This window comes from Akebia trifoliata, chromosome 8 (assembly GCF_017979445.1).
Source record: "Akebia trifoliata isolate Shusen 1 chromosome 8, ASM1797944v1, whole genome shotgun sequence".
NCBI classification, from domain to species: domain Eukaryota; kingdom Viridiplantae; phylum Streptophyta; class Magnoliopsida; order Ranunculales; family Lardizabalaceae; genus Akebia; species Akebia trifoliata.
The window spans coordinates 47,212,682-47,240,223 of record NC_141382.1 but is presented as its reverse complement, the minus strand read 5'-3'; the positions used below and the strand labels follow the sequence as shown (position 1 = coordinate 47,240,223).

At 35.0% G+C, this 27,542-nt stretch overlaps 2 protein-coding genes across 4 annotated transcripts; one reads left to right on the top strand and one right to left on the bottom strand.

Moving 5' to 3' along the window:
- Positions 1-1,420: 1,420 nt before the first annotated feature.
- On the top strand, positions 1,421-14,444 carry LOC147397293 (protein TOPLESS-like). 2 transcript variants are annotated; one of them, XM_086452836.1, is made up of 26 exons: positions 1,421-1,573; positions 2,820-2,968; positions 3,105-3,284; positions 3,377-3,490; positions 3,578-3,736; positions 4,019-4,196; positions 4,293-4,413; positions 4,515-4,630; positions 4,744-4,909; positions 5,040-5,149; positions 5,253-5,325; positions 5,434-5,507; positions 5,610-5,705; positions 5,789-5,884; positions 6,031-6,158; positions 6,250-6,484; positions 6,589-6,753; positions 6,831-6,917; positions 7,131-7,259; positions 11,896-12,006; positions 12,113-12,292; positions 12,383-12,511; positions 12,592-12,687; positions 13,100-13,288; positions 13,380-13,546; positions 13,909-14,444. In XM_086452836.1, exons 2-26 carry the CDS (start codon positions 2,889-2,891, stop codon positions 14,117-14,119), a joined length of 3,390 nt encoding a protein of 1,129 aa, XP_086308962.1. In that variant the 5' UTR covers positions 1,421-1,573; positions 2,820-2,888; the 3' UTR covers positions 14,120-14,444. The 2 variants fall into 2 exon arrangements, with proteins under 2 accessions (XP_086308962.1, XP_086308961.1); XM_086452835.1 differs by lacking the exon at positions 1,421-1,573 and adding an exon at positions 2,318-2,429.
- A 3,598-nt stretch (positions 14,445-18,042) lies between these two features.
- On the bottom strand, positions 18,043-25,171 carry LOC147397292 (AICARFT/IMPCHase bienzyme family protein). Of its 2 annotated transcripts, none has more exons than XM_086452838.1 (12): positions 24,973-25,171; positions 24,752-24,872; positions 24,115-24,190; positions 23,115-23,211; positions 22,109-22,211; positions 21,843-21,976; positions 21,383-21,560; positions 21,132-21,286; positions 19,971-20,180; positions 19,533-19,880; positions 19,279-19,405; positions 18,043-18,574 (listed from the first exon to the last, which is right to left on the bottom strand). In XM_086452838.1, the coding sequence occupies exons 1-12, from the start codon at positions 25,081-25,083 to the stop codon at positions 18,423-18,425; spliced, it is 1,812 nt and encodes a 603-aa protein (XP_086308964.1). In that variant the 5' UTR covers positions 25,084-25,171; the 3' UTR covers positions 18,043-18,422. The 2 variants fall into 2 exon arrangements, with proteins under 2 accessions (XP_086308964.1, XP_086308963.1); XM_086452837.1 differs by having other exon boundaries at positions 21,132-21,289; positions 24,973-25,170.
- Between the last annotated feature and the right edge of the window lie 2,371 nt (positions 25,172-27,542).

Sequence of the window (27,542 nt, the reverse complement as noted above, 5' to 3'; positions counted from 1 at the left end):
AACACATCTATCGTTATGTGCACATCTCACATCAGACTTGTGAGAATCGTAGTAAATACTTTTTGTCATTTCAACATTTTCCTTTGACTCAAATGTCCATTAAGTCGAGTTAAGTTGAAAACTTGTGAATTGTTCAATCAAATCAAACTCAAATTTTTAAGACTTAAATACCCTTGTATTCAAGGTCTCAAAAAATGCCCTTCATTTTTTTTTTCTTTAAAACTATACATTTTTATTTTATTTTATAAATTAACATCTTTAATTGTGTTTTCTCCCTAAAAGGATCAAATCAATCATCTCAACCTACCTCTTCAATTTTAAGACCTCTCTCATTTAACCCTCGCAATTCATTGAAAAAGATAGGATTTTGAGGGAAGTAGATGATGATGAATTTTGAGCATTAAAATAATTTCTTAAGTGGTCGAAGTTGATGAATCGTAGATGGCGTTGAAATTGTTAAAGAGATTTAAGACGATTGATTTTTCATAAGAATAATCAAAGGATTTCTTCTTTAGGCCAAATCAATTGGTTTGAAAATAAAGTTGAATATTTTACGAGTTTGAGGATGATGAATTTTTTAGTAGAAAATTCAAGGATTTCTATTCCAGAGATTGAATGCAAGATTTAATAAGTTCAAAAGCTTGAAGATGGTGGATTTTAGGAGAGAAAAACAAGGAGTTCTTGATGAAAAACACAAAGGGTTTTTGAAAATAGTGATTCAATCATTGATTTGGTTTGTTTCACCTTGTTTGAGTTTTTGATTCGATGAGTTGGTTCCATCGAATTTTATGACGGAGTCACATTGAAATTTAATTAAGTCAACTCGACGAGTTTTAAAAATATGTATTAAATGATTAATGGTTTAGGTAATATCAAAATAAAATCCATTTATACAAACTAAATCCAAGTCACATTTATTTCATCAAATGGTAGAAAATCTATATTTGACTTAACCAAGTCAATAGTAGAGTATTACATTACAAAATGGAATTTGTGAGAGATTTTAACGAGATCGAATCAATTCCACCCCTAGTCATCGAAACATATTTTCCCAAATGACTTTTTAAGTTATTGAGTGATTTGATTAATGAAAAGATATATGATCAAAATGCCCCGTCGGACTATATTCTAAGTCCACCTGATTCACGAGAACAAAACTTCAGAACTGACGAAAGAAGATGTTTCTCTATCACAAGAGAGCACGTGCAATCATGAAGGCACAATGATGACAACTTACATGACACAATCAAATGGACATGTGGCATTGTACCTCACATGCAATCAGTTCAGCCAGCTCTCGTAACCGTCTCTGGCCATGGTCGACACGTACAATAACATGCACGGAGGTAGCAGGCCCAAGACGGTGATGAGTTCACGTGGTGCGATAAAAAGATACATTGAAACTAGACAATTGAGTGATACAACCAAAGACCTAAAAAATCTATAAATAGGATGCTTTCGATGAGGGAAGGTACACAATTTTCATTCACCAGAGTAGAAACTCGATCAATGACTTGATCGTTAAAGCATTAGCAAGAGGAGATGCTCTGAAAGTCACAAAGGAGGAAATCAGGTAAATAATGTTCACGACATCTACACTATGAAAACCCCTTACAACATCCATGATATGGATTTAAAAATTGCAACGGATTTGTAAGATGGAAAGATATCCCCCTAGAAAATATTCCCATCTTCTCATCCCAACAATGTGTTGTATACCAAATTGTCCATTGTTACTCCACCGTAGAGAACTCTATTCGAATTTAGCAGGTAGGGACGACCATACGGACGACGGACACTAAATTCTCTCTCACGAACAATGGCATACCTCGTAATTTATTACTAAGTTGGACCTGAAATCTTTACATAAGTTGAATTCGGCCAAGTCATGCATTTTCTCTTTTGCATTTCTCTCCTCGTTAAAATGAGAGAACTTGATAAGTACGAGAAACGCCACTGAATATCTCAGCTAATTCTCTTTCAATTTATCGCATTTTTCTTTTGAAATTCTCTCATCTCTTCGCTAAAATTAGAGAACTTGATATCTCAGCTAATTCTCTTTCAATTTCTCGCTCGCATTCTCTCATTAAAAGCAGGACAGCTGTTTGCTAAAGATTCCGAGCCTGTAAAATCGACTAAACTTAGCCGGCTCTAATGGGACCCACACATACTGGACTTATTAAAATCTTATTTATCATTCATGATAGGTTGAACGACTTATCAACCGAAACGTAGGACTACTTATATCTGCTACTGTCGCCTCTCCTATAAATTCTACATTTCTGAACTCTTCTTCCTATTTTTTTCCTTATATCTATGAAAGAGAGGGGTTAGAGAGAGATACTGTTGTTTCAGTTCGTCCTCTTCTCTCTCTCTCTCTCTTCTGTACGCTCTGATCCATCGATTCTTGGTTTTCGTTCGTCTTCAAGGTTAGTCTCGAAAACCTTCTCTCTCTCTGTCTCTCGCTCGCATCTTTAGCTCTAAAGCATCGGATTTTTATTTAATTTTGACCTATATTTTTTTTTTTTCTGAATTATTTATGTTTTTCGCAAACTTCAATTTCTCTGTTTGAAACCTTCTTTTATGCTTTCGATCGTTGAGAACCCTAATTTATTTATTTATTTTTTTTTTAAAGAAAATTTTCTCGGGGATTTCTTGATTTATTTGTTGATCTAAATGGAAAACTGGGGTTTTTAGGTACTTTAGTAAAGATCGGTTGATCCTTCCGGTTTTACTTCGATTCCGGACGCATTTATGACTGTTTTTTGGTTTTAATTTGGGAAATTTTGAAACATGATTATTTGTTATGGTTTCTGCAGAAGATCTGTTTTGTTTATGTGGAGTTAGGTTTACTTGAAGAATTTGGAGATAAATACGGGGCCTTTGCGATGTCTTCTCTCAGTAGAGAGCTCGTTTTCCTAATCTTACAGTTCCTCGATGAGGAGAAGTTCAAAGAGACCGTTCACAAGTAAGCTTTTTATGAGTAGTTTTATTTGTTGTCTTTCTTAAATTTAGTTTAGTTAGGTCACCGTTATTTGTTTTGTTTTGTTTTTTTCTTTTATTATTATAAATTTGATTCCTTTTTTTTTTTTACCCTTTAACAGGCTTGAACAGGAATCAGGATTCTTCTTTAACATGAAGTATTTTGAAGAGGAGGTTCATAGCGGAAATTGGGATGAAGTCGAGAGATACCTCTCAGGTTTTACCAAAGTTGATGATAACCGCTATTCTATGAAGATCTTCTTTGAGATTAGGAAACAGAAATATCTCGAGGCGTTGGATAAGTAAGCTTGTGATAAACTTAAATTATTACCCTTTTTTGTTGCCCAATTCATGCAAAATTTACTCTACTGGTTATGTGTCCAATTTCTTCTAGGCATGATCGCGCTAAGGCTGTAGATATCCTTGTAAAGGATCTGAAGGTTTTTGCTTCATTCAATGAAGAGTTGTTTAAGGAGATCACTCAACTCCTGACATTGGAGAATTTCAGGTACTATTTAAATGCCCAACTTTAATTTGATGAAGGTAGATTAAACTCAAATGAGCGAGCTTTATTGTAATTATTTGGGTTCTATAGGGAAAATGAACAACTTTCTAAGTATGGAGATACAAAATCTGCGAGAACTATTATGTTGGTTGAACTGAAGAAGCTGATTGAAGCAAATCCTCTCTTCCGTGACAAACTACAGTTTCCTAACCTCAAGAATTCCAGGTTACGGACTCTTATCAACCAAAGGTAATTTTTTTTTTTTTGGGTTTAGAGGTTTCTCTAAGTTTTATGTATCGATGCTATTTTTATTATGCTCAAGAGGTTTAACTAATCATTTTATGTCAAAAGGAACTTAGTATGTAAACTGTACTAGAGCAAAATATGCTTCATAATGTAAGGACAAGGTACATGGTAGTGTGGGCAACTGACTTTGGTTTATATTGCAACTTGATGACATTATTAAGCTTGTTTGTGTTTACTTCCTTGATTACGAAGCAAGAATTGATTTGTTTGTGTAATCTTGCACAGCTTAAATTGGCAGCATCAGCTTTGCAAAAATCCGAGGCCTAATCCTGATATAAAAACCCTTTTTGTTGATCATACTTGTGGACAACCAAATGGTGCGCTTGCTCCGTCTCCTGCAAACAATCCGCTGTTGGGATCCTTACCAAAAGCTGGAGGCTTTCCTCCATTGGGTGCACATGGGGTATGTAACTGAGCTGGTTTAGCTGGTCATGGAACTGATTAATTTCCGTAATTTTTATTGGGTTTTTAATTGGAATTCTTGAATGTTTTCGTTCAGCCTTTTCAACCTGCAACAGCACCAGTTCCAACTCCCCTAGCTGGGTGGATGTCCAACCCATCTACCACTCATCCTGCAGTTTCTGGTGGAGGTCTTGGACTCGGTGCTCCCACAAATCCTGGTAATAAATTCAGTTATTCTGCAATGCTTGTGGTAAGTAAGCTTAGTAGGGTAGGAATGATATTTTATTAACTTTGGAGTTATTCTGATGCCCTGGGACAGCTGCGATTTTGAAGCATCCTAGGACTCCACCAACTAATAGCCATGCGGTAGATTACCCATCAGGGGATTCTGATCACGTTTCCAAAAGAACAAGGCCCCTTGGGATTTCTGACGAGGTAGCTTTGATGGATTCGTACTGAATTTTAAACTTTTCGAATGTGATTTTGAGTTTCCCATTTTTTTTACCTATGTCTCGTGATGCGTGCTCATTCTCATACCTTGTATGTAGGTAAATTTGCCTGTTAATATATTACCAGTACCTTATCCGGGCCAGAGTCATAATCAGGCTTTCAACACACCTGATGAGTTACCCAAGACTGTTGCACGAACATTTAGTCAGGGGTCATCTCCCATCAGCATGGATTTTCATCCTGTTCAACAGACTCTGCTTCTAGGTCAGTTTCTCTGGCTGATATTTTATGCTACTTTGGATCTTTATACTGTGATAGATTCAACTCAATATTGGAACTGTGGTGTCCTTTTAACTGGTAATTGAATTCTGTGTTATTACTTTTGTCGCCTTAGTTGGTACCAATGTGGGAGACATAGCCTTGTGGGAAGTTGGTTCTAGGGAGAGACTGTTTCTAAAAAATTTCAAGGTTTGGGATCTTGGAGCATGTTCAATGCCTCTTCAGGTATGTTCCTTTTCTCATTTGTGCTTATCACTGGAAGAGAGTTTTCAATTTTATTATGCTTTGGCCATCAGGATAAACTGAAACCAATTCGAATGTACTTCAGGCAGCTCTGGTGAAGGATCCTGCTGTAGCGGTTAACCGTATCATTTGGAGTCCTACTGATGGTACTTTATTTGGTAAGCTGAACTTGGGAATACTTCCACTATGAACATAGTTGTGGGTATGCAGTTTCTTTTGGAGATGAACTCACTCATTGTGAAATTTCCCACACTTCTTTGGAACAGGAGTTGCATACTCGAGACACATGGTGCAGATTTTTTCTTATCATGGCGGTGATGATGTGAGGCAGCACTTGGAGGTATTTATATATATATACATTATATATTCACGTTGATTCATTCTCCCTTTCTCATACTGTTGCAACTTGTTATTGCTTCTGACTCAATATTATCATTTTTAGATTGAAGCTCATGTTGGTGGAGTAAATGATCTTGCATTCTCTCACCCCAACAAACAACTATGTGTTGTAACTTGTGGAGATGACAAAACCATTAAGGTTGGTTTTGCTATGTAAGATAAGGTTAATACTAAGTAATAGGGAAACAAAAATTCCTCATACTAACACTTTGGTGGTTTTAGGTGTGGGATGCGGCCACTGGGACCAGACAATATACTTTTGAAGGTCATGAGGCCCCTGTTTATTCTGTCTGCCCTCATTACAAGGAAAACATTCAGGTAAGAGATCCATTTGCTATTATTATGTTCTTGGTGTGGGTGCGTGAACTTGGAGCTGTTTTTTTCTTCTCGTGCTTCCCATGGCTTTATTTTTCATGGTAGTATGTGCTTGCTCTTAAAGTCGTGTTTATGTTTTCATGTCACAGTTTATCTTCTCAACAGCACTGGATGGAAAGATAAAAGCATGGCTATATGACAATGTGGGATCTAGGGTTGATTATGATGCTCCTGGCCACTGGTGCACAACAATGGCTTATAGTGCTGACGGTTCAAGGTTTATTTACTGGATCTGTCTCCTTTATGGTGTGAGTTTCCAATTTTGTTTGCAACCTAAAATGTTATTGTTTTCCTTGAACATTTTCTAGACTATTTTCATGTGGGACCAGTAAAGATGGGGAGTCCTACATTGTTGAATGGAATGAAAGTGAAGGGGCTGTGAAAAGGACCTACCAAGGATTCAGAAAACGTTCTTCGGGTGTTGTGCAATTTGATACCACTAAGAATCGATTCTTGGCTGCTGGTGACGAATTTGTGATCAAAATTTGGGATATGGATAATATTAACCTATTGACAACTATTGATGGTGATGGAGGTCTACCAGTAAGTACTTAACAGGTTACTCTAGTTAAATTGTGAACAAATGTTCTGAAAATGAGCAAAGAGTTTGGGTCTAAGTTACTATGTTTACCTTTTCCAATATAAAGGCAAGCCCACGTATCCGTTTCAACAAGGAGGGAACCTTACTGGCTGTTTCTGCAAACGAGAATGCAATAAAAATCTTGGCAACTACTGATGGTCTTCGGTTGCTGCGCACATTCGAAAATCGTTCTTTTGATGCTTCTAGAGTTGTATCAGAGGCTGTAACAAAGGTTAGCTTTTTAAGATCTCCGTTTGGCATAGCTCTGACTAGAAATGATCTTTTCCTAATATATGCTATGTCGTGCAGCCTACAATAAGCCCAATGTTATCTGTTGTGGCCACAACTAGTACTGGACTTGCAGATAGAGGTGCTCCTGTGGCCATTGCTGGAATGGTGTGTGTGAGATTCTTCTTTTTTCTTCGGCAACAAACTTATATACCATGTGTAGCTTCTTATTGCATTTGTGCTTCTATTTCCATTTTTTAGTACTTCACTATTATTGCAACGTAATTGCTTCTTCCAAAGATGAATTTAGACTTCTATGTCATGTTTCTAAAAATTGTCAAGAAACTAATTTTGAAATAACATTGCACTTGATTTGGCTAGAATGGGGACGTCAAACCTAGATTAACTGAAGAAGCGAATGACAAATCGAAGATTTGGAAACTCACTGAAATTAATGAACAGTCACAGTGTCGATCATTGCGGCTCCCTGATAACTTGAGAACAAACAAGGTAAGCTTTTCATCGTTGGCTAGCTTTTCTCTATAAAAGTTCTCTTGTTTTAGTATTCTGATGAATTAATTGTCCTCACACCTTGGGTTATGTCAAGTGATAAGGGTACTAGTGAATTTGTTATGTGAGAGTAGTGCTCTTTTGTGACATTTTATTGACATTTTGAATGCATTCTTACCGAGAAACGCATAAGAATAGGCTTTTTCTCTCAACATTGGATACACATGTGCAACGCATAATTGAAATATTATTTGGATGTCCACTCATGTGTAAATCCCTTGGTATCTAATTTTTTGCTTTTGTCCCTAGGTGAAACAGCTTTTTGTAATTGGTCGAAGTTTCATTCTTGGTTAATAATGCAAGTGTGCAAACTGATATCATTACTGTTTATTGTAGGTACTTACTGAGTGGGAAAAAAATCGAAGCATTATCATCGATTTTTTTAGTAGGGTGCAATGAACTTGCATATTGTTTTGTTCGCTCAGGCATTGTTATTGACATGTTACTTATAGAATTCATGGTTCAATTTCGGTTGGAAACTCTAATTAGGAGGGTTACAAAGAAAGTGATCCTCGCTTTTGATTTGGTTTCATTATGTTTTGGTTTGTCTTGGAATGTTTCTATTGAAAATTCTGGGACATTTCTAGAACGTTTTGAGACAAACCAACATAGACAGAACATTCATCGAAAATTTGATTCTAGATAGGTTTCACATGGGAGGATTCAAGTAGTTTTTTGTATTGGCCAGTACATTCAAAACCGTATGATAGTTTAAACCATGATTCTAACAATAATGATCCAAATTTATAGTTTCATTTCAGTTGATTTTTTATCTTGAATGTTTTGTGATGGAGTTTATGGACTAATAACTCCACCATGGAAAATTAAGTACACTTTAGATTGACTTCTATAATGTATAGAATAGTAAATGCTTTTTAGGTTAGAAAATGACTACTATAACTATTTTTTTCAAATATGTCCCTCTTTTTCACTGTGATACACATCTATAAAATCCTTCTTATTTCTCCCATAATCTATTTTGTTATTAAGGTTTGAAGGAGATAGAGTTCAGGTTAAAGATGACGGTAGAAAATTTTACCCTAAAGGTTGCTATGAAGGGTTTTGTGAGAAAATCAAGTTTTTTTGTTTTTGGCTAGAGGTTGAAGATGAGGGCATTAGTTTCTTAGAGAATACCAAGGTCAAGCGGTATGTTTTTTTTATTTTATAAGTATAATATATTGCAAAGAGGAAAACTGAATACAAGGAGGCCGAGAAAGCCTCACTTACAAGGAAAAGAAACAAACAACAAGGTCAAGCGGTATGTCTCAGTTTGAAACATAGGGGTATATCAAATATTCATCAAAAGTTGATGGAAACCATGATAAGGTTGTCCTAGAAATAATCATTGTTTTTAACTCGTCATCTCTTTATCAGGTTTTATAATGTTCTGGTTTGTCTACTGAAACATTCCAAGACATATTGAAACATCTCAAGACAAACTGACACATACTGAAACCTTCATTGAAATTTTGATCCTAGGCATGTTTCATATTAGAAGGTTCAGAACTTCAATAATGGTATGATTATAGCAATAAATGATCCAAAATTTATAGTTTTTTTTATTTTGTATGTCTTTTTTACCCTCTTGAATGCTTTGTAATGAGTATGGACTAATAAGTCCAATACGGAATAATAAGTACACTTTAAATTGATGTATATATCTATAGTTTCTAACAAGGTAACAAAGACAATAATTTTCAAAAAATTTGTCCTGTCAAATGTGTGCCAATGTTTTCGTCCCATACAATTTTCAATTTTCTCAAGTAGTTCATTGTGGATATAATTTGTTATTTATAGACTAATGATTCTAATGTATGTCGGCATATCTTAACATGAACTGTATAAATTATTTTAAAACATATTTCTCAAAATATGAAATAAATTGGATGTATTTGTTGGCTTATCATGTTTGTGAGGCACCAACAACTGTTTCTATATTTGTTACATATGTTTTAATTTCTTTTCTTTCTTTCTCTCTTTCTTTCTTTTCGGTTGAATTCCAAATAGAGTTAGTTAACCTGAATCCTTGGAAATGTATTTCCTCATTAATAATTTGCAAGGGAAGGCAAGTTGATTTCTTTATACTTTATTAGAATATTTATGTTGAAGTATTGCAACATTTTCGTTTGTCATATTACTTTAATTCAAGGTATTAAATTTTGGTTTCAGTATCTGTTTTGGTCAACCTGAAAATGAAACATGATATACTTAGGATATGGTTTCACGCTAATGTTCATGAATAAATTATGCATATATCTACAACAAGAAGTAGTGTTTTCAGATTTTGAGGCGTGTGGCTGGGCACTCAATTAGCCAGTTCCTTGAGGCATAAGCCTTACACGCATGACAATTTTGAACAAATATTAATCAATTGCAAAATTTGTATAACTGCCACATATTCTCCCATTTCAAATCCACATAATTTAATTATAAGTTCTAATCCATTACAATAAATAATAATACAAAATATTATCATACTATATTTGAAAAAAATATTATATATTTGAATAGTGAATGTAGCTACAGTAAATAACTATTCTATTTTTATTGCAAAAGTATAATTAAATATTATTTTTTCAATAACATTTTTCTGTATTATACTAAATACTACAGAAATTATTCATAAATCAAGTTAAACTTTCTAATTTTCTTTGCATGTATAACTATATTGTGTTTGAATTTAATTCTAAGTATTCCAATTATGTTGCATGTTAACAACAACAAAAAAAAAAAAACGGAAGTTAAGAAGAAATTTATAAAATATTGCTTAGTGAAACAAAGAAGTAGAGAAGAAAGAAAAGAAAAAGAAGGGGTGCAACAATATATTATTTGAAAGAAAAATGAAGAAATAGAACAATTATCGTGGGGTACAAAAAATTATTCATAAATCAACTTAACTCACAAATTTTGTTTGCATATATGACTATATTGTGTTTGAATTTAATTCTAATTATTCCAATTTTGTTGCATGCTAACAACAACAAAAGAAATGGCAGTAAAGAAGAAAATTTATAAAATCTTGCTTAGTAAAACAAAGAAGTAAAGAAGAAAGAAAAGAAAAAGATGGGGTGAAACAATATATTATTTGAAAGAAAAATGAAGAAATAGAAAAATTAACTTGGGATGTAAGCTTTGGCTGGAAGGCATCAACCTTAGTCACGCCTCACATTAAGGTGTATGCCTTTTGTGAGAATCTTGCTTCACATTAAGGTGTATGCCTTTTGTGAGCCGCTTGGTTTTAGGTTTAAGCCTTATTTTCTGTTATGTTTCAATCTTATGCCTCATGGCATTTTTTATGAGCTTTAGTCCGAAGTGAGCCTCGAGGCGTAAACCTCACAATCCCTCTAAAGACATTGACAACAACAACAAAGCCTTATCCCAAAGATTTGGGGTCATCTAAACGAATTTTGTCCTCCATTCAAGCGTGCCTCAAGGTGTATGCTTATATGAAACGTGTTGATATGCTTTAAATTTATCGAAGTTATATATATACACACAATAAAACACAACAGTGGACCCTACTCCCTTTATCCCTTATAAAGAGGGGTTAAACTTAATCTTGCTACAAATCTCGAGGACAACTTTTAATTGTATTGCTTTTTTTTTTCTTCATTTCCAAGAATGTCCTTTCAACTTTATTGACTTTCCTCTTTAACCCCCTTTCCAAGAATACCCTTCCGACTTTATTGTCCTTCTACTACCCCGTAGAGGATGCTTTTGCCACTAGGCGCGGACAATCTCTAATCTATATAATGAAACGAATAATGCTGAAGTGACCTCAAGATTGTACCTCACATTGCACATCTTGACGTGAAAGTGTATGGGAACCATAAATGTTTTTCATCAAGATATGAGTGAAAAAGCATCTATGCTTCCTATCCACTTTCATGTCAAGATGTGTGATATGAAGTACAAGCTTGAGGTCACTCCAGCACAACTCTAATGAAACACAACAGTTGGCCTACACTCACTTTATCTCCTCGTAAAGAAAGGTTGGGATTTAATCTTGCTACTAATCTCGAGGATAACTTTTAACTTTATTATTTTTCTCTTCTCTCCCTTTCCAAAAATACCCTTCTAACTTTATTTTCTTTCCTCTACTACCCATTTTCCAATGATATATCAAGGTATTAAATGTCAATTTTGATGTCTATTTCGGTCAGTTTGAAAATGGAAATATCTCAATCGGTGTGTAAATTTGATATGCCAAGGCTTACACGAATCATCTGTGATCCCAATGGAATTAGTTGTAAATCTTATCTTGCTGCATTTGTTTGTTTCTCTTAAGTAAAGGATCTCAATCTACGTGTTCTCTTATATAACAGTCATCATAGAGGATAGGAAATTTGCATAAGTAACCAAGGATAAATCTAGTATATTCTAGAGCAGGATTCCTTATTGTTAAAGCTGTTCACATCCATCAGAATTGAAAGAGCACATAAACTTCTTGGAAATATTCGTGAACGTTGGATCAAATGCTATGGCCTTGTAGGACTTACATCTCAAACCATTAAGGTTTTGAGGCCTTGATTGCCATCAAGAAGGTTTTAACTAGCTTTGCTTGTGACTACTGCAGATATCAAGGTTGATCTATACTAATTCAGGCACAGCTCTTTTAGCATTAGCTTCAAATGCTATCCATTTGCTTTGGAAATGGCAGCGAAACGATCGTAATGCAAATGGCAAGGTATTAAGATTGTATAAATAATAAGGTCCCTACTCCACGTGGTGTTGTTTGTCCCTTGAAATTGGTGACTCAGTTGATTTTTCATGTTTGATGCTTCATTATGTAGGCGACGGCCAGTGTTGTCCCTCAGTTATGGCAACCAGCGAGTGGTATACTGATGACTAATGATATTACTGACACTAACCCCGAAGAGGCCGTGCCCTGCTTTGCTTTGTCCAAGAATGATTCCTATGTCATGTCTGCGTCAGGAGGAAAGATATCCTTGTTCAACATGATGACATTTAAGGTAATATATGGAAGATATGTGTAATCAGTTTGGTGTGGTTTTACCTAATTATCAGGATTAGACTGATGGTTTTCTTTTGAGGAAACACAGACAATGACGACGTTCATGCCTCCACCGCCTGCAGCAACATTTCTTGCTTTCCACCCTCAAGATAACAACATAATTGCTATTGGCATGGATGACTGCACCATACAGATTTACAATGTCCGTGTAGATGAGGTATGTACTACTTGAGAAATTCTTTGCTACTGGTTTAGGATGCTGCATAGGAAAGTGGGTGACTTACTTTCTTCATGCAGGTTAAAAGCAAGCTTAAAGGCCACTCCAAACGAATTACCGGCCTTGCCTTCTCTCACATACTGAATGTACTAGTTTCATCAGGAGCGGATGCTCAGGTTAATTTTTAATTCTTCAAAGGATGTGTACTACTTTTTTTTTTTTTTTCGGGGGGGGTTTATCATGGGTATCCCCCCGCCCTTCTGGTGAGACAAATCCCCCAGTCACACGCACCGTCCCCTTGAAAAGTCTGACGTACAACTAGTTGAGTCGAGGGTCAATCGGGCCCTAGAGGGTGGCTCCAAGGAATTCATTACTTGTTGGGGTTTTGAACACTTGACACCTACCCTTCCCAAGGAGCTTATCAAGGCTCGGTTTGCCACTAGGCCAACCCCTTGGGGTTCAAAGCATGTGTACTATGAACGCTAATTTCTAATCAGTTCCCTTTTGTCTGGTAGAAACTTCCTTTTTGATGCTTCATGGTAATTTCACTCTATGTTTTGAGGTTTAATGTCCAATTTCTTGCTGCAGCTTTGTGTATGGAGCTCTGATGGATGGGAAAGGCAGAAGAGCAGATTCTTACAAGTTCCAGCTGGGAGGACACCAACAGCACCGTCAGATACACGTGTACAGTTTCACCAGGATCAGATTCATTTCCTGGTTGTACATGAGACTCAGCTTGCTATATATGAGACAACTAAACTTGATTGTGTAAAGCAGGTATTTTCATCTCAAAATGTTTTTAAATTTTAGTAAGGATGACATTATTTGTTTCCAGTCTTCTTTTTTGACACATTTAATTTTTGTGTAGTGGGTTCCACGAGAATCTTCTGCTCCAATATCCCATGCAACATTTTCATGTGATAGCCAGTTAGTATATGCCAGCTTTGTGGATGCAACAGTATGCATATTTAGTGCCGCGAACCTTCGATTACGATGTCGGATTAACCCTGCTGTCTATCTTCCACCAAATGTCAGGTAAAGTCAGTTCTGTGATCCTATCCCGTAGAACCATTCTTCATTGTACAAATTTTAGCGAGAATTAGGGTGAAAAACTGTCTTTCAATGCCTGTAGTTCATTTATGCATGAATGAGAAGTTTTGAGGGTTACAGATATCCATTTGGATTGATTTTTGACCCAACTAGTTCTTCTAATTGGAACTCATCGTGTTGGGTCTTGCTGGTGCAATTTTTTTTTTCCACGCATGTTCTTATGCTGTTAATAACCTTTGTTGGTAATCATGAAATCTTGGAATTATCAAGATACACTGAAGCTTCACAATCATGCTATTATGTAATTTGTATGTTCATGATTAACTAATTCTTTTCCTGTTCTGCAGCTCTAGTATACACCCGCTAGTAATTGCCGCACATCCATCAGAACCAAACCAATTTGCATTGGGACTGACAGATGGTGGTGTTCAAGTCTTTGAGCCCCTTGAATCTGAAGGCAAATGGGGCGTGCCACCACCCGTTGAGAATGGTTCAACTAGTGGCATGCCCGCAGCACCTGCAGGCGGAGCTTCAGCTTCGGATCAACAGCAGAGGTGATGAAATATAGCCTGACAGAACAATAGTTCATTACATTCTCATCTTGGTGCAAATTCTGGTATGTTCTTTGGCCTTCATTTGGTTGCTGCATTTGTGCCGAAACTTTAGGTCTTTTCTTATTTTGGGGTTTATTTTGTATTTCAGCTTTTCTTTGCAGTCTAGGTTCAGGATTTTATGTATAATTTACTCAGTAAACTCAGATGTAGGATAAATGGTTTCTGTAAGTTATATGTTGTAGGGCATATCAGAGGTGGATTGGCTTCTTTAATTTTCTGCTTTATCCTTTACCTTGATGAATTAGAAGAAATATGGTTTTATGTGTCAATTCGCAATGTATCCTGTTAACAACAGTGTTCAACCATTTGGTGTTTTGATTTGTTTTTTGCGCGTAACGAAATAGAATGTGTGGATGCTATAAAACTCACCGACTGGCTTGGCTGGTTTGGGCTTATAAAATTCTGGACACTTGTGTGGACTGCCGGATGCAGCCAACTGTTCCCCGGTTGACAGCATCCAACAACTGATGATGCTATATTTAGAGGGAAGATGTGACACAGTAAATGCTACATGTTGGAGTTTAGAACCGAGCATGCCTGGCATGCAGTAATCTGCAAGACACACTGGTAATTGCAATGAGAAACCCTAGACCTGTTATGTGCCTAATTGTAGGTCTGATCTCCCTCGAATGAGATCAATCTCAATCTTTTTCTTCTTTTTAATAATTTTTGTGATCCAATCAAAGTAGGTATGTTACATTGGTATCAAAGTGGCAATTCCAACATGGAAATTGAGTCGATGGATGATGAATTCAATGATTTTTGTGAGTTTATGCGTGATGGTTTGAGGAAATGTTGTCTCATAATCTCAAAGAATTTCTCAACGCTTACTGAGTCACCTATTGAGTCATGTTTTTTTCTCAAAGAAAAATTGGAAAAAAGAGGAAAAAAAGGATTCTCTACGCTTATGATTATGAGGGATCCATTCTATTTTTTATTTAATTTTTTTTTTTTTTTTTGGTGGCTAGGTGGAGATCCATGGTACTTACCCGAGTGATCTCAGCTCGTTCATGAATAAGCAAGATAATCAATGTGAATGATCTTCACTCTATTTTTTGAGATATTATGAGATAACTCGGTGGAGATTTACGAGAATAACTCCTCTATAATAAAAATAGTAAAAAAATACAGAGAATAAAAAAACATTTAACTCCACGGAAAGCTTCACAAGATGATGTTATTAAAGATATATAGAAGGTGGTGGGTTTTGTGTCAGAATGAAAATCTGATATCAGTTACTCCATTTCAGCATCTTGTAGATGGGCAATCTCTAAATGAAAACATCATCTTTTTCTCTTGCAGTGCTATGTTATGTGTCTAGAAATTATTCTTTTGTATTAAAATTTGATGCATCTTGATGTATTTTATTTTAATTATTTTAGAGTTTCAATTAGTTAAAGAGTCTTAGGTAATGGGTATGTAACGTGCAAGGGTAGTTATGAATTGTGTAGGAGTTATGGTTATGGGATAGTTCCTTGAATGAATAGGAGAGTGGGTAGTTTGGATAAGTAGGTAGTTAAGGTAGTGTTTTTCTGTATTTAAATTCATTGTGAGATTAATGAAAGGGACGGAAAAAAAAGATATTTAATCCTTAATTGAAATATAAATTCACCATCCCAAATTGGTGGCTTAGGAGATTCGATTTCCCTCGAACGAGATCAATCTCAATCTTTCTATTCTTTTTTATTATTTTTGTGATCCAATCTATAAGTAGGCACGCAATATTGGTATCAGAGCGGTAGATTCTGAAATGGCAAAAGGAACATGAAATGTCAAATTTGATGAGATGATGGGTTTCTTGAACGAAATCACAGTGATCCATGGGAAGATGCTTAATGAGCTAATGATTCGAGTATGGACACCAAATTTGAGCACTTCTCTAAAGAACAAGGCAAGGAGAGTTCCAGCAGAACCGTTAACCGATCAGGTGAACCTTATCAATTTGATGTTCACAAGGGAATTCAGACTAAGATAATACGCCTGAAATTTTCAAGGTTTACTGGGGTTGATCCAAATGGTTGGCTTTATAGGGTAGAGTAATTCTTCTTACTCCAACAGACACCCTTCATGCAAAGGTTGCTTATAGCCTTCCTTTCACATGGAAGGGAAGACACTCCAATGGTTTCGTTGGATGGAACGGTCGGGAGCCTTTGCTTCTGTTTTGCAAGTTAGATTCGGTCTTTCACCATATGAGGATCCAACGGCTATACTGTCTAAACTGCGACAAACGTCTTCGGTGGAGTAATATCAAACTCAGTTTGAAGAGTTAGCAAACATAACTGAAGGTCTTAATGAGTCCTTCATAGTGAGCTGTTTTGTGGGAGGACTGAAGAAAGAAATTCGTTTGAGTGTTCAAATGTTGAAACCAACAACACTCACTGATGTGATCGGCCTCGCTTGCATGCAAGAAGAAAAAATATTGGCTTGAAGGCGGCTGAACAACCCTACAAACGACACTAACACAATCGTTCCATTAGGAAAATCATTATCAGTTTCTCTCAAACGACTCTCACCTATAGAGATGAAAGAACGTAGAGACTGCGAGTTATGTTATAATTGCGATGAGAAATTCTCCCAATGCCATAAATGTAAAGTTCAAAAACTTTTCCTTTTAGAGGGAAATTGACCAGAGGAAATGGGCGAAACTGACGGACGAGATGATGGAGATGAAATTGAAGATGAAGGGGGAGGTAATACTTTCTAAATTGAAACCTTGAGGACAAGATTTTTTACAAGGGGTAGAGAATGTTATGTGTCTAGAAATTATTCTCTTGTATCAAGATTTGATACATTTTGATGTATTTTATTTTAATTGTTTTAGAATTTCAATTAGTTAGGGAGTCTTAGGTAATAGGTATGTAATGCGTAAAGATAGTTACGAATTGTGTAGGAGTTATGATTTTGCGATAGTTCTTTGAATGAATGGGAGAGTGAGTAGTTTGGATAAGTGAATAGTTAAGGTAGTTTTTCTCTTTTATTGTGAGATTAATGAAAGGGACAGAAAGAAAAGATATTTAGTCCTTAATTGAATTGGAGATTCACCATCTCGAATTGGTGGCTTAGGAGGTCCGATCTCCCTTGAACGAGATCAATCTTAATCTTTTTTCTTATTTTTTATTATTTTTGTGATCCAATCTTAGTAGGAATGCAACATGCTAAGAGGGGAAAACGATGATGATGATGCTAAGATGTGGTGGGATGCAGAAGAGAATAAGAATGTGAGAAACAGATGGTTTGAAAAACAATACAAATCAAAAAGTAAAATAAAGTAACAAAGTCAAATTAACAAAAAGTAAAATAACGTAACTCTGTCAAATTGACAGAGGTTGAGGAAGACAAGTCCAATAAAGGAATAAAAACTCCTCTCGTTTGAGACAACTCGGTTTCTTCAACTAAAGCCATGATTGTACATGCTAGTGATGTTGAGATACCAGTTTATTCTCTTGGCTCATGATTAGAAGAAAGTGTCTTCATTTACTGAATTTAACACTATGCAGTTGTGTCATTAAAAACTTTTTTTTAATCTTAAACCATACAGCCTATTGAAACAAAGGAAATTGCAAAAATAAATAAAAGAAATTAATAGAGATGGAATATTGTATATTTTTAGAAAATTTAAGGACAATGCGCCTGATGGTAATTAGGGTGTGGTGGTTAGAACCATGGATTTTAAAAGGGTCAATTTAAAATGTGACCATCGCTGAATATGATTTTTTTTTTAAATACAAATAAAAATAATTAAGCTCCATTGCAATCATCCACATTGATGATTGGATGGAGAAGTATAATCCTAGACAGATTGATGCATGACACCCAACATACGGCAGAAATGGAAAGACAAATAGGGTTTTCAAAAAAACAGATCCCTAGAAGTAAACGACTACTATCAGTGCTGTTAATATATTAAACCCAAAAAAACCAAACATTAAAATCTGTTTAGGGCTATTATCTGATACGGTGCATACATGGATTACATTTATTGAACAGCAACACCAAAAATAAAATTAAAACCTCCAAACATCAGTCATGATAAATCTGACTTAAATACTAAGATCTTCACTTTTGTCAGATCCCACGATTTTTCAGAATACATGGCTCGGGACAATATAAGCCATAAATTACCACATTCTCTATAATCAACAATGTTAACACTTCCACGTCTGGCCGCCTTTCAGAACACTTCTCCCATTGTATCATTCAAGACAAGAGGATCCAAGACACAATTGAAACTGTAGTTTGGATTGTAATTAGTGCTTGAAGTGCCTTACATTGGTGAAGAGGAGAGAGACACCATACTTGTTGCAGCAATCCACGGCATCCCCATCTCTGATGCTCCCACCAGGCTCTGCAATAGCTCCAATCCCATTCTTGCATGCTTCTTCCACCGCGTCATTCCAAGCTGCCAAAATAACAGATGGACACGTGTCTGATTCAGAAACAGTACTGCTTATATATTTGCTCATGTTCAATAACGGATGTGAGTTGAAGTTCTAAAAGAACGAGAAGATGGCCAAAAAGAACATGGATTGAGGTAGTTTAAGTGGATACGAACACACTTGAATTATAAGAAAACACATGTATGGGTCATGTTCAAGGGCCAACTTTTTTGCCTACATGTTTTGTCCTACATGGGTTAGAAGTTTCGGAATGGGCTGATTTTTAGCGAGGATAATCTCCTCACCACAGATCATCCTCACCAAAAATCAGCCCATTATGAAACTTCTAACCCATTTAGGACAAAACACATTGGCCCTTGAACATGACCTAACATGTATATGTAGATATATGAGACCATATATTTAGCACAAAAAAAAAAAAAAAAAAAGATGTAAGAGACCCTTGCAATGTGACATGGATGCTTACAATATGGCACATTTGAACGGTTGTCATCAATCTGGAATATTCTAATTGCTAGTGCAAATTGGATGGGAAAGCATCAAATGAAAAACCACCTCACTATCCATTTTGGTGCAGCTTTTGGGTCATTTGGAACATTCCAGAGGGTGACGCACTAACTTTAGATCTTTAAGATTTTGTAAAGGTAGAAGATGCATTGGGATTATATACATTTTATTCTAGCTCCTATGAGAATTGAACCCTTACCAAATGGGAAGAAGGCATCACTGGCCAAAGCTGCTCCTTTAGCCTCTTCTCCTGCTTTTTTAAACGCTATCCTTAGACTCTCTAGACGGTTTGGTTGCCCACTCCCCATTCCTAACATGCAATTATCCTGCACAAACATAGAGATCAGATATTACTCCAACAATCTCTGTACTCAAAGCCACAAATGTTTGGGGTTGACCAACTCATTATAAATAACAGTTTGTACTTCAAAAAAAAATCAGAATTATACTAACCTTCGCAATTACAATGGCATTGCTCTTGACATGCTTAACACACAGCCAAGCAAACTCTGCATCATGCAGCTCATTCTCTTGTGGGTTTTTTTCAGAGACTAAATTAAATTTGATATCTTGTGGGGTTAAATCATCCGATTCTTGAGCCAACCATCCCCCACCAACTTGTCTAAGCGAGAGTTTTCCGTTCTCATTCTTGCTTGCTTCAAGTATCCGCAAAGTTTTCGACTTTCCACGAAGGATCTCAAGACCCTTTTTCGAATATTTGGGTGCAACCACTATCTCATAAAACATCCGTGTTTCACCATCAGTTGGGCTTCTGAACTCTCTGATATCCTTTGCAAGAGCCTTTGAATGCAAAAGAATGTCTACTCAATAAGGGAAAAAATGAAGTCTAAAGAAGGTGCAACTTTGCTTCCTTTTCTTTAAATAACTTACCTCGTCAACTTCTATGTTGAAGGCTACTATCCCACCAAATGCACTCACTGGATCTGCTTTCACAGCTAGCCTATATGCTTCGAGGATATTGTCCCGTGATGCTACACCACAGGGATTTGTATGCTTCACAATCACACATGTAGGGTTTTTAAATTCTGATACGCAGTTCCAAGCTGCATCTGCATCTAAATAGTTATTATAAGACATCTCCTGCAAAAAGAAGAAAAAAAAGGTAGATATAAATAGATACCAATCATTAGTAGCTTAGAACAGCCATAATGCATAAATAGGAAATAATATAATAAGAGGACATTAAAGATGCAGATGAGGAGGTGTCTTCCAAGATGTTGGGAAGATGTCAATTATTAGGGTTTTCCGAGAATGTCAATAAGGGACATGAATCTAGGTGAAGGAACTTTTTGAGAACAGCGGAACTTCTTTTAAAGGAAATATTCTTTAAGAAACAATTTTCTAAGCCTCCATACAGGGCTTGAAACAGAAGCTTCCTACTATCTCTCACTTCCAAAACTCATGAGAATCACTTCTCTGCAATAATTATTTGGATATGGGGACACCAGATATAAAACAAAAGTTTCTTGAATAACAAAGCCTAAACCATACAAATCAATCACATGAAAATTACATCTCTAGTCATAAAGATATTGAAAACTATGAATAAAATACCAATTATTATTATTATAATTACACACACACACACACACACACACACAGATGTATATACATATGGGGAGCATTCAAGGGACATAAGTAAAAACAATCATTTTTCAAAATATGGGTTAAAAGTTTTGGATTGAGCTGATTTTTTGTGAGGATAATCTCTATGATGAGAAGATCATCCTCACAAAAAAGCAGCCCAATCTGAACCTTCTAACCTCATCAAAAGTGATTTAGAATGTGGACCGTCGATTTTTTACCAATAATTTGTAAATCACTTTTGATGGATTTAAAAGTTTCAGATTGAGCTGATTTTTTGTGAGGATAATCTTATCATCATAAAGATCATCCTCACAAAAAATCAGCTCAATCCGAAACTTCTAATCCATATTTTGAAAAATGTTTGTTTTTACATATATATAAATATATATATTTTGGGGAGTGGGGGGATTAAATCCATAGAAACATTAAAATTCTTTTTCTCACCTTTCCATGATGCTGTATAGCAGTTGCAATACCTCCAGCATTAACCTCAGAAAGGCTCTTGTCTACGTAAAATGCAGCCTTTTGATGAGGATTTTCACCATAGCGAAGAGAACTCTTGAGTGAGAGAGGCACTGTTAAGCTGGGAGGAAACTTGTCTTCTGACAAGGAGCCATATCAACATACTAGTGAGTAGTGAGAAAATTAAGACAAATTACGCTATAACTAGAGATAGATGAAGTATACAATACTACCTCCCGCTGTCTGCTTCCACAGCCACTCTGAAACTGCTGAATCATAAGAAGCAACATGTTGAAAAGCTTTCCAAGCAAGTTTCCTGCGGAAGTTTTGATCATCCTGGCTTCCTTTTAGATATTCGAGGAGTGCAGAATAATCACTTGAGTCGACTACAACCAGTACGTCCTTGTGGTTCTGTTGAAAGTCCATGAGAATTAAATTAAAATATCGGTAAAATCAATAAGTAATTAAAATCAAAACCCTTATAATGATAAGATGTTTACTATAGTGCTATATTTGCACGATATTGTGCACTTTGTGAAGCTCATTGATCTAGGCCCATCGAATGGGCTTAAACCCAGATTAATTGGGTTTCAATAAATGATCCATTAATAGGGTGTTAAAATCATAGAACTGGGTTGCTCATTTATATGCTACATCAGTAGTTTGCAGTGGTGTTTCCTCTGAAATACTAACCTTTGCAGCAGCTCTGATCATGGCAGGGCCACCAATATCAATGTTCTCAATTCCATCTTCAAATGTAATTCTGCTGGTTGAACTAACTTTATCATAAAAAGGATATAAGTTCACCACTACTATATCAAAAGTTCCTGCAGAGAAAAAATGTCAAGGAAGAAAAACTATATCAAGAGATTTAGCAGAATAAAGACCGTCAACAATTTACCTTTAAAAAAATTCTACAACAAAACAAAGATAGCTAGGAGTTGTAAAGTAGAACTGACCAATTCCATGCTTATTTAGAGCTTCCATGTGATGCTTTTGGTCTCGTCTAGCAAGAATGCCCCCATGTATATTAGGATGTAAAGTTTTTACACGACCATCAAGCTGTAAAATTAAAAAAAAAAAAAAAACAAAACAAAACAAAAATACTAACTCCCTAATTAATAAATCATGGAGATATAAACTAGGAAACTTTTTTCTTCATTATCAAAAACAACTTTTAGTTAAAGATAATGAATTGATAGCAAAAAAAAAAATAACATGGCATTCCATAATATCCTCAAAAAATGCATTATTTCACAATTTTCCAATTAAAAAAATATTATAATGAACATCTAATAATTTCCTACAAAGAAATACATAACTTTCACTCTTTCAGTGGGCAATAGAGAGAACTAGTTAAGGCAGGAGCCTAAAAACAATGACATATCACAATGTCATTTAACTGTGTGGATTATCATTTCGTGTTAGGGTCAGACTGATCCAACTCAAAACCAATTGGCAATGACTGGAGAGGCCGAGAAACTTATAAGGAGAGAGACAAGGCAATGAGTGTCCGATGTGGGACTAAACTCAATACGCCCCCGCGCTTGTGGGCTGGACTGGGCCAAAGGACGTGGAGATATGAACTGGGTGACATAGAGGAAAGAAAGGCCCGCTCTGATACCATGATAAGTTTGAGGGTCCAACTCAAAACCAATTGGCAATGAGTGGATAGGCCCAAAAGCTTATAAGGAGAGAGACAAGGCAATGAGTGTACGATGTGGGACTAAACTCAGCACATACATAATTTTAGAGTGGGTTCTATATCGACTCCAAAAGGTGTGTTGGTCATATTTTCAAATATCGAACCAAGATACTAAAATTTAAATTCATCTTAAATTCTGCACAGTTAGAATCTAAAATGATTCAAAATGGATGAGAATAAACAAATGGGAATAGGACAAAGCAACTCAAATCAATAGTAACAGATGTAAACCCAACAGATAGATGTAAGACCCAACTTACCATTTCTGGAAAACAAGTAAGTTGTTCTACTTTGGTCACAGAGATTCCAGCTTGTTCCAAAGCAGATGCTGTTCCTCCAGTGGAAACGATAGTATATCTACATATTACGAAAGAAGCCAACATTATGTTCAGATGCACCATAGCCAGCCACAAAGTAATAAATTAGAAGAAAAAATAATGGGAATGCAGTTGCATGTGAAGGGACACAATTGCCTGTTAACATGATAAACCCAATGTCTAAGTAACAAGTAAGCTCGATTTCTTGAATAAATTCCCATGTGGGAAGATCCCATAAAGACAAAAGCAACCATTCTTCTTCAGACATATCAAATATTTAATTGTCACCTAATTATTTATTTACTTTTGTATTATTTTACTGTAGAATATTTATAAAGTTGTATGCATTACACTTGTTTCAAAGATGTCTTAATATGTTTAGTTATTAAGACAGAGAGACAGGTTAATCAAAATCAACAGGCACTTCAAATGCGTGTCTTAACACCACCACACATGCCAAGACAAAAACTTAATTTATCAAATACTTGTAATGTTTTTTCCTATAGAAAATTTCTACAATACAAATTAATATGCATTACACTTATTTGAAATATGTCTCTTAAGTGATTGGTTTAAAAGCGCAGACGTGTAGAACTGCAGGCGAGGTGGGATTGTCAAAATCAACGAATCAAGGACTTCAGATCTATGTCTTAACACCAACAATGTGTCATACATGTTAGACAGCTCCAAGATGAGTTCTAGCTAAATAAATAACACAAAAACTGGTGCCCAAACCTACGCATAATTATAATCTCAACCTTTATAAGGAACTTCTGCAATTACACTATTTGTTAGATAGAACTGAATGCTATTACAGAATGAAAAAATAAATAAAATACACGACACCCATTACGTTATAACCTGATTTTCTAGGGAAAGATCATTATGCAATTATCTAAACAACCTTATGTAAGGTACAAACATTCAAGGTGCACGAGTTTACCCTAAGCTTTGAAGACCACTGCCAAGGAAAGCCAAATCATGCTTGTCTGATAATGATATCAGTGCTTGCTTGTTACCTACCAATAAAATCAATTATCAAATGAATTGTGACGATTTTAATAAGAAGTAAAGAAAACAGCTCACAAAAGAAATGGTAAATTCGAAGTTAATTCACCACTGCCAATTTAAACCGAGTTGATTTGTATGTTTTTTGAAAAACTCAGTTGAGTCAATTGGTTTGTTGATTTTGGTTTCTTTTTTGTATGTATGTATAAACAATTTTTAAAATTTTAAATGTTTGGGCGATTATTAATATAAAATAAGATTTAGTGATTAAATCATCTACTAATCTATAATCTACAAAATAACAAAACAACAATTGTTTTTTAACTGATGTTAGAAAAAAAAGTCATAAAAACATGCCACCAAATTGCACCAAAAATAATATCTAATTTACTAGAATGCATCCAAACTGTTCCTTAAATCAGTAAAAAAAAAAAAAAAAAATCACGCCTTTTTCAAAATTATGAACTAAAAATCAAACTATCAATCTCATCTTAGAAATCAAAATCATAAAATCATTAAACAAGAAACAAATGTGATTCAAAATCTTCAGTCCAGGAAAATTAGAAAACTACCAGACCCAAAAGAGTTAGACTCCATTTTCGTTCCCGTTAATGTCTCCACCTCAGCCATCGCTTTAATTGAACTGATGTTAGACTGATACGACGAAGGAATGCGAAAGAACAAGATTGAAGTCTGAAACAAAGAAGAAAAAATAAAATAAAAAAATGTAATTTTTTTCGTTGTGTCGATTGTAGAAAGTAGAACAAAATAAAGGGTTTTGGGTTTTTCTAACTTGTTGAGAGCGATGGTTGGTTCTGTGAGAGTTGCAGAGATGAACAGCGGAAGCTCCACGATTGTAAGCAAGGTGTGAAGCATTCGAAGTGGAGACAAAACCCAGCATCATTCGTCCCTCTTCCGCTGAAAGAAGGGAAGGTTTTGGGGAAAATCGTTAAAGCTTCGATCTTTGATTTTGTAGGGTTTATCTGTAGCCATGGTTTAAGAAATAAGAACTGGATTTGTGAACTGGGATTGGATCGGTAGTGCTGAGTCAGGTTTGAACCGGACGATTTGATTACACTCGTTCGATTCGGGTTATCTCAGCCGGTTCTAACTGATTCGACATTTGGGAACCGTAGATTTGTACGCCTCAGGATACAAGGTTCCCTTGGGACACACTTTTTTTCTATGATGAAGTGAAAGTATCTCGAGGCGTTCAGATCTATGGTACCGGAACTTGTCACGTCATGAAATCATTTGAGTATGCTACTGGGGAGTATTGTTCACGTCAAATCCACGTTAATTAATTTTTAATTATGAGAATACAAATACATTTAAATTACATTAAATGGCTCACATTACAATATTAACATATCTACATAAAACTTCTAAAACAATCTTTAAAACTAATTATATCTATCATGCTTTAAAATATCAATTAAATGTTTTGATTGATGAAAAATTCATTACGGTATCGATCGATACATAACCAATATATTCTCAAAACATTGAATGTTTTGTATCCATCTTGATCGATACTAATACTATCTTAGTGTGAAGAGTCGTGATAATATGACTTGTCAGATGGCATACTCAAATGACTCCATGACGTGACATGTTCGGGTATCGTGGATCTGAAGTTCTCGAGATACACGATTGCACTTCCTCATAAAAAGTGTATCTCGATGGAATCATGTATCTTGAGACATGCATATTTACGATTCTCGAACTTGTCCACGTCATGGAATCATTTGAGTATGTCACCTAGCGAGTTATATTATCATGACTCTATAATGTAATGTAAAGGCATTTTTCAAATTAAAGAAAAAAAAAACTTAAAAAAGTTTGGCATTGGCAATATCCCTCACATGATGATATTCGATTATTAAATTTAATGTAATAATACAAGGTTAAATAATATTGAATTAGCATAAAAAAAAAGAATGTTCAACCTTCACATGTTATGATAACTGCTAGGTGGCATGTGCAAACACTTATATCACAAAACTTAGGATTTATGCATGATTGATTTTTTTATTATTATTATTTTAAAATTTAAATTGATAATCTAATTTTATATTATATTTTATCATTCAATATATTACAAAGAATCTTTTATAATTTAAAATATTACCTAAGATGACTTTGTAAATAATATAATAAAAGGATATTGCTATAATTTAGAAAATTAACTAAAGTGTTTGGGATTGTAATTTAATCCATTTTGACGAAAATGGCCTTGATAATAGTAAGGTCAAATGTGAAAATTGGGGGTAATTTTAAAATTTAAGAAAGAAAAAATAACTAATATGAATTTGATGCCGACAATAACCCAAACTTATAATATATTGTATTTCTTCAATCTATATCCTTTTCAGTGTGTCGTCAATCAACTCTATCTTGCATAATATCTTTAGTCAATGTTGTAATACTTAATTCCTAAAAAAAACACATTATTTGGAAAATAATATAAGTAAAAAATGACAAATATTCATGAGTGTCATTTTCAAAACACTATTAAGAAATAAAATTTTTGAGGGACGCAACAAAGTATTTCATTAACCAATTTACGATGGATTTTTGTTTTTGATAATCGTGCATCTTTGGAGACATCGGATCAAGGTTGCCCAGTTTATAGATCATGATTTTGTCCAAAGACTACTCCCGAGGCATATGCAATGCCCACACAAGTGAGGGTGTACCCTCACAGGTGGTTTCTGAGGAATTAATGCTCGTATTGAGTATTGAACTCACGACCTATGGACATTATCTGTTTATCGGTTTTGAAATTTTCGTTGGGCCAACCCCTTGGGGTTACATTGTATTTCAAATTAATCCATGTAGCATAAGAAGTATATCTAAATGAATAAAACACGTGTTAAGGGGCAGTAAGTAATCATTTCTTATTTGGAGTCGGTAATATTTCTAAAACATCTTACATATATTTTTTTATATATAGGAATACGACACATCTTTTATCATAAACATTTTTCCTATGTCATGCACAATCATCCTTTGTCAAACTTATATTTTTTCATCATCATGTCCATATCTTGGTTGCATTTCCATGTACTTATATCAATAGCTTGGCAAATATAATTAATTTGCTAATCTTAGGAACCTTTGATTTTTAGCCATTACTACATTATTCCTCTTTATCTAATATTCATGATTGTCACCAATATGTATTATTATAATGAGAGAATTTGAGTATTGCGGATCAAATTCCATCTTAAATGTTTCTAAAATTATAAAAATATCCTTAGTTAAATTTATTGATGTATAAAAAAAAAATCTATTAATAATAATAATAAAGTGTAAAACATTAATATTCCATAATATTTGTTTTCATCTTGGGTTTGAATT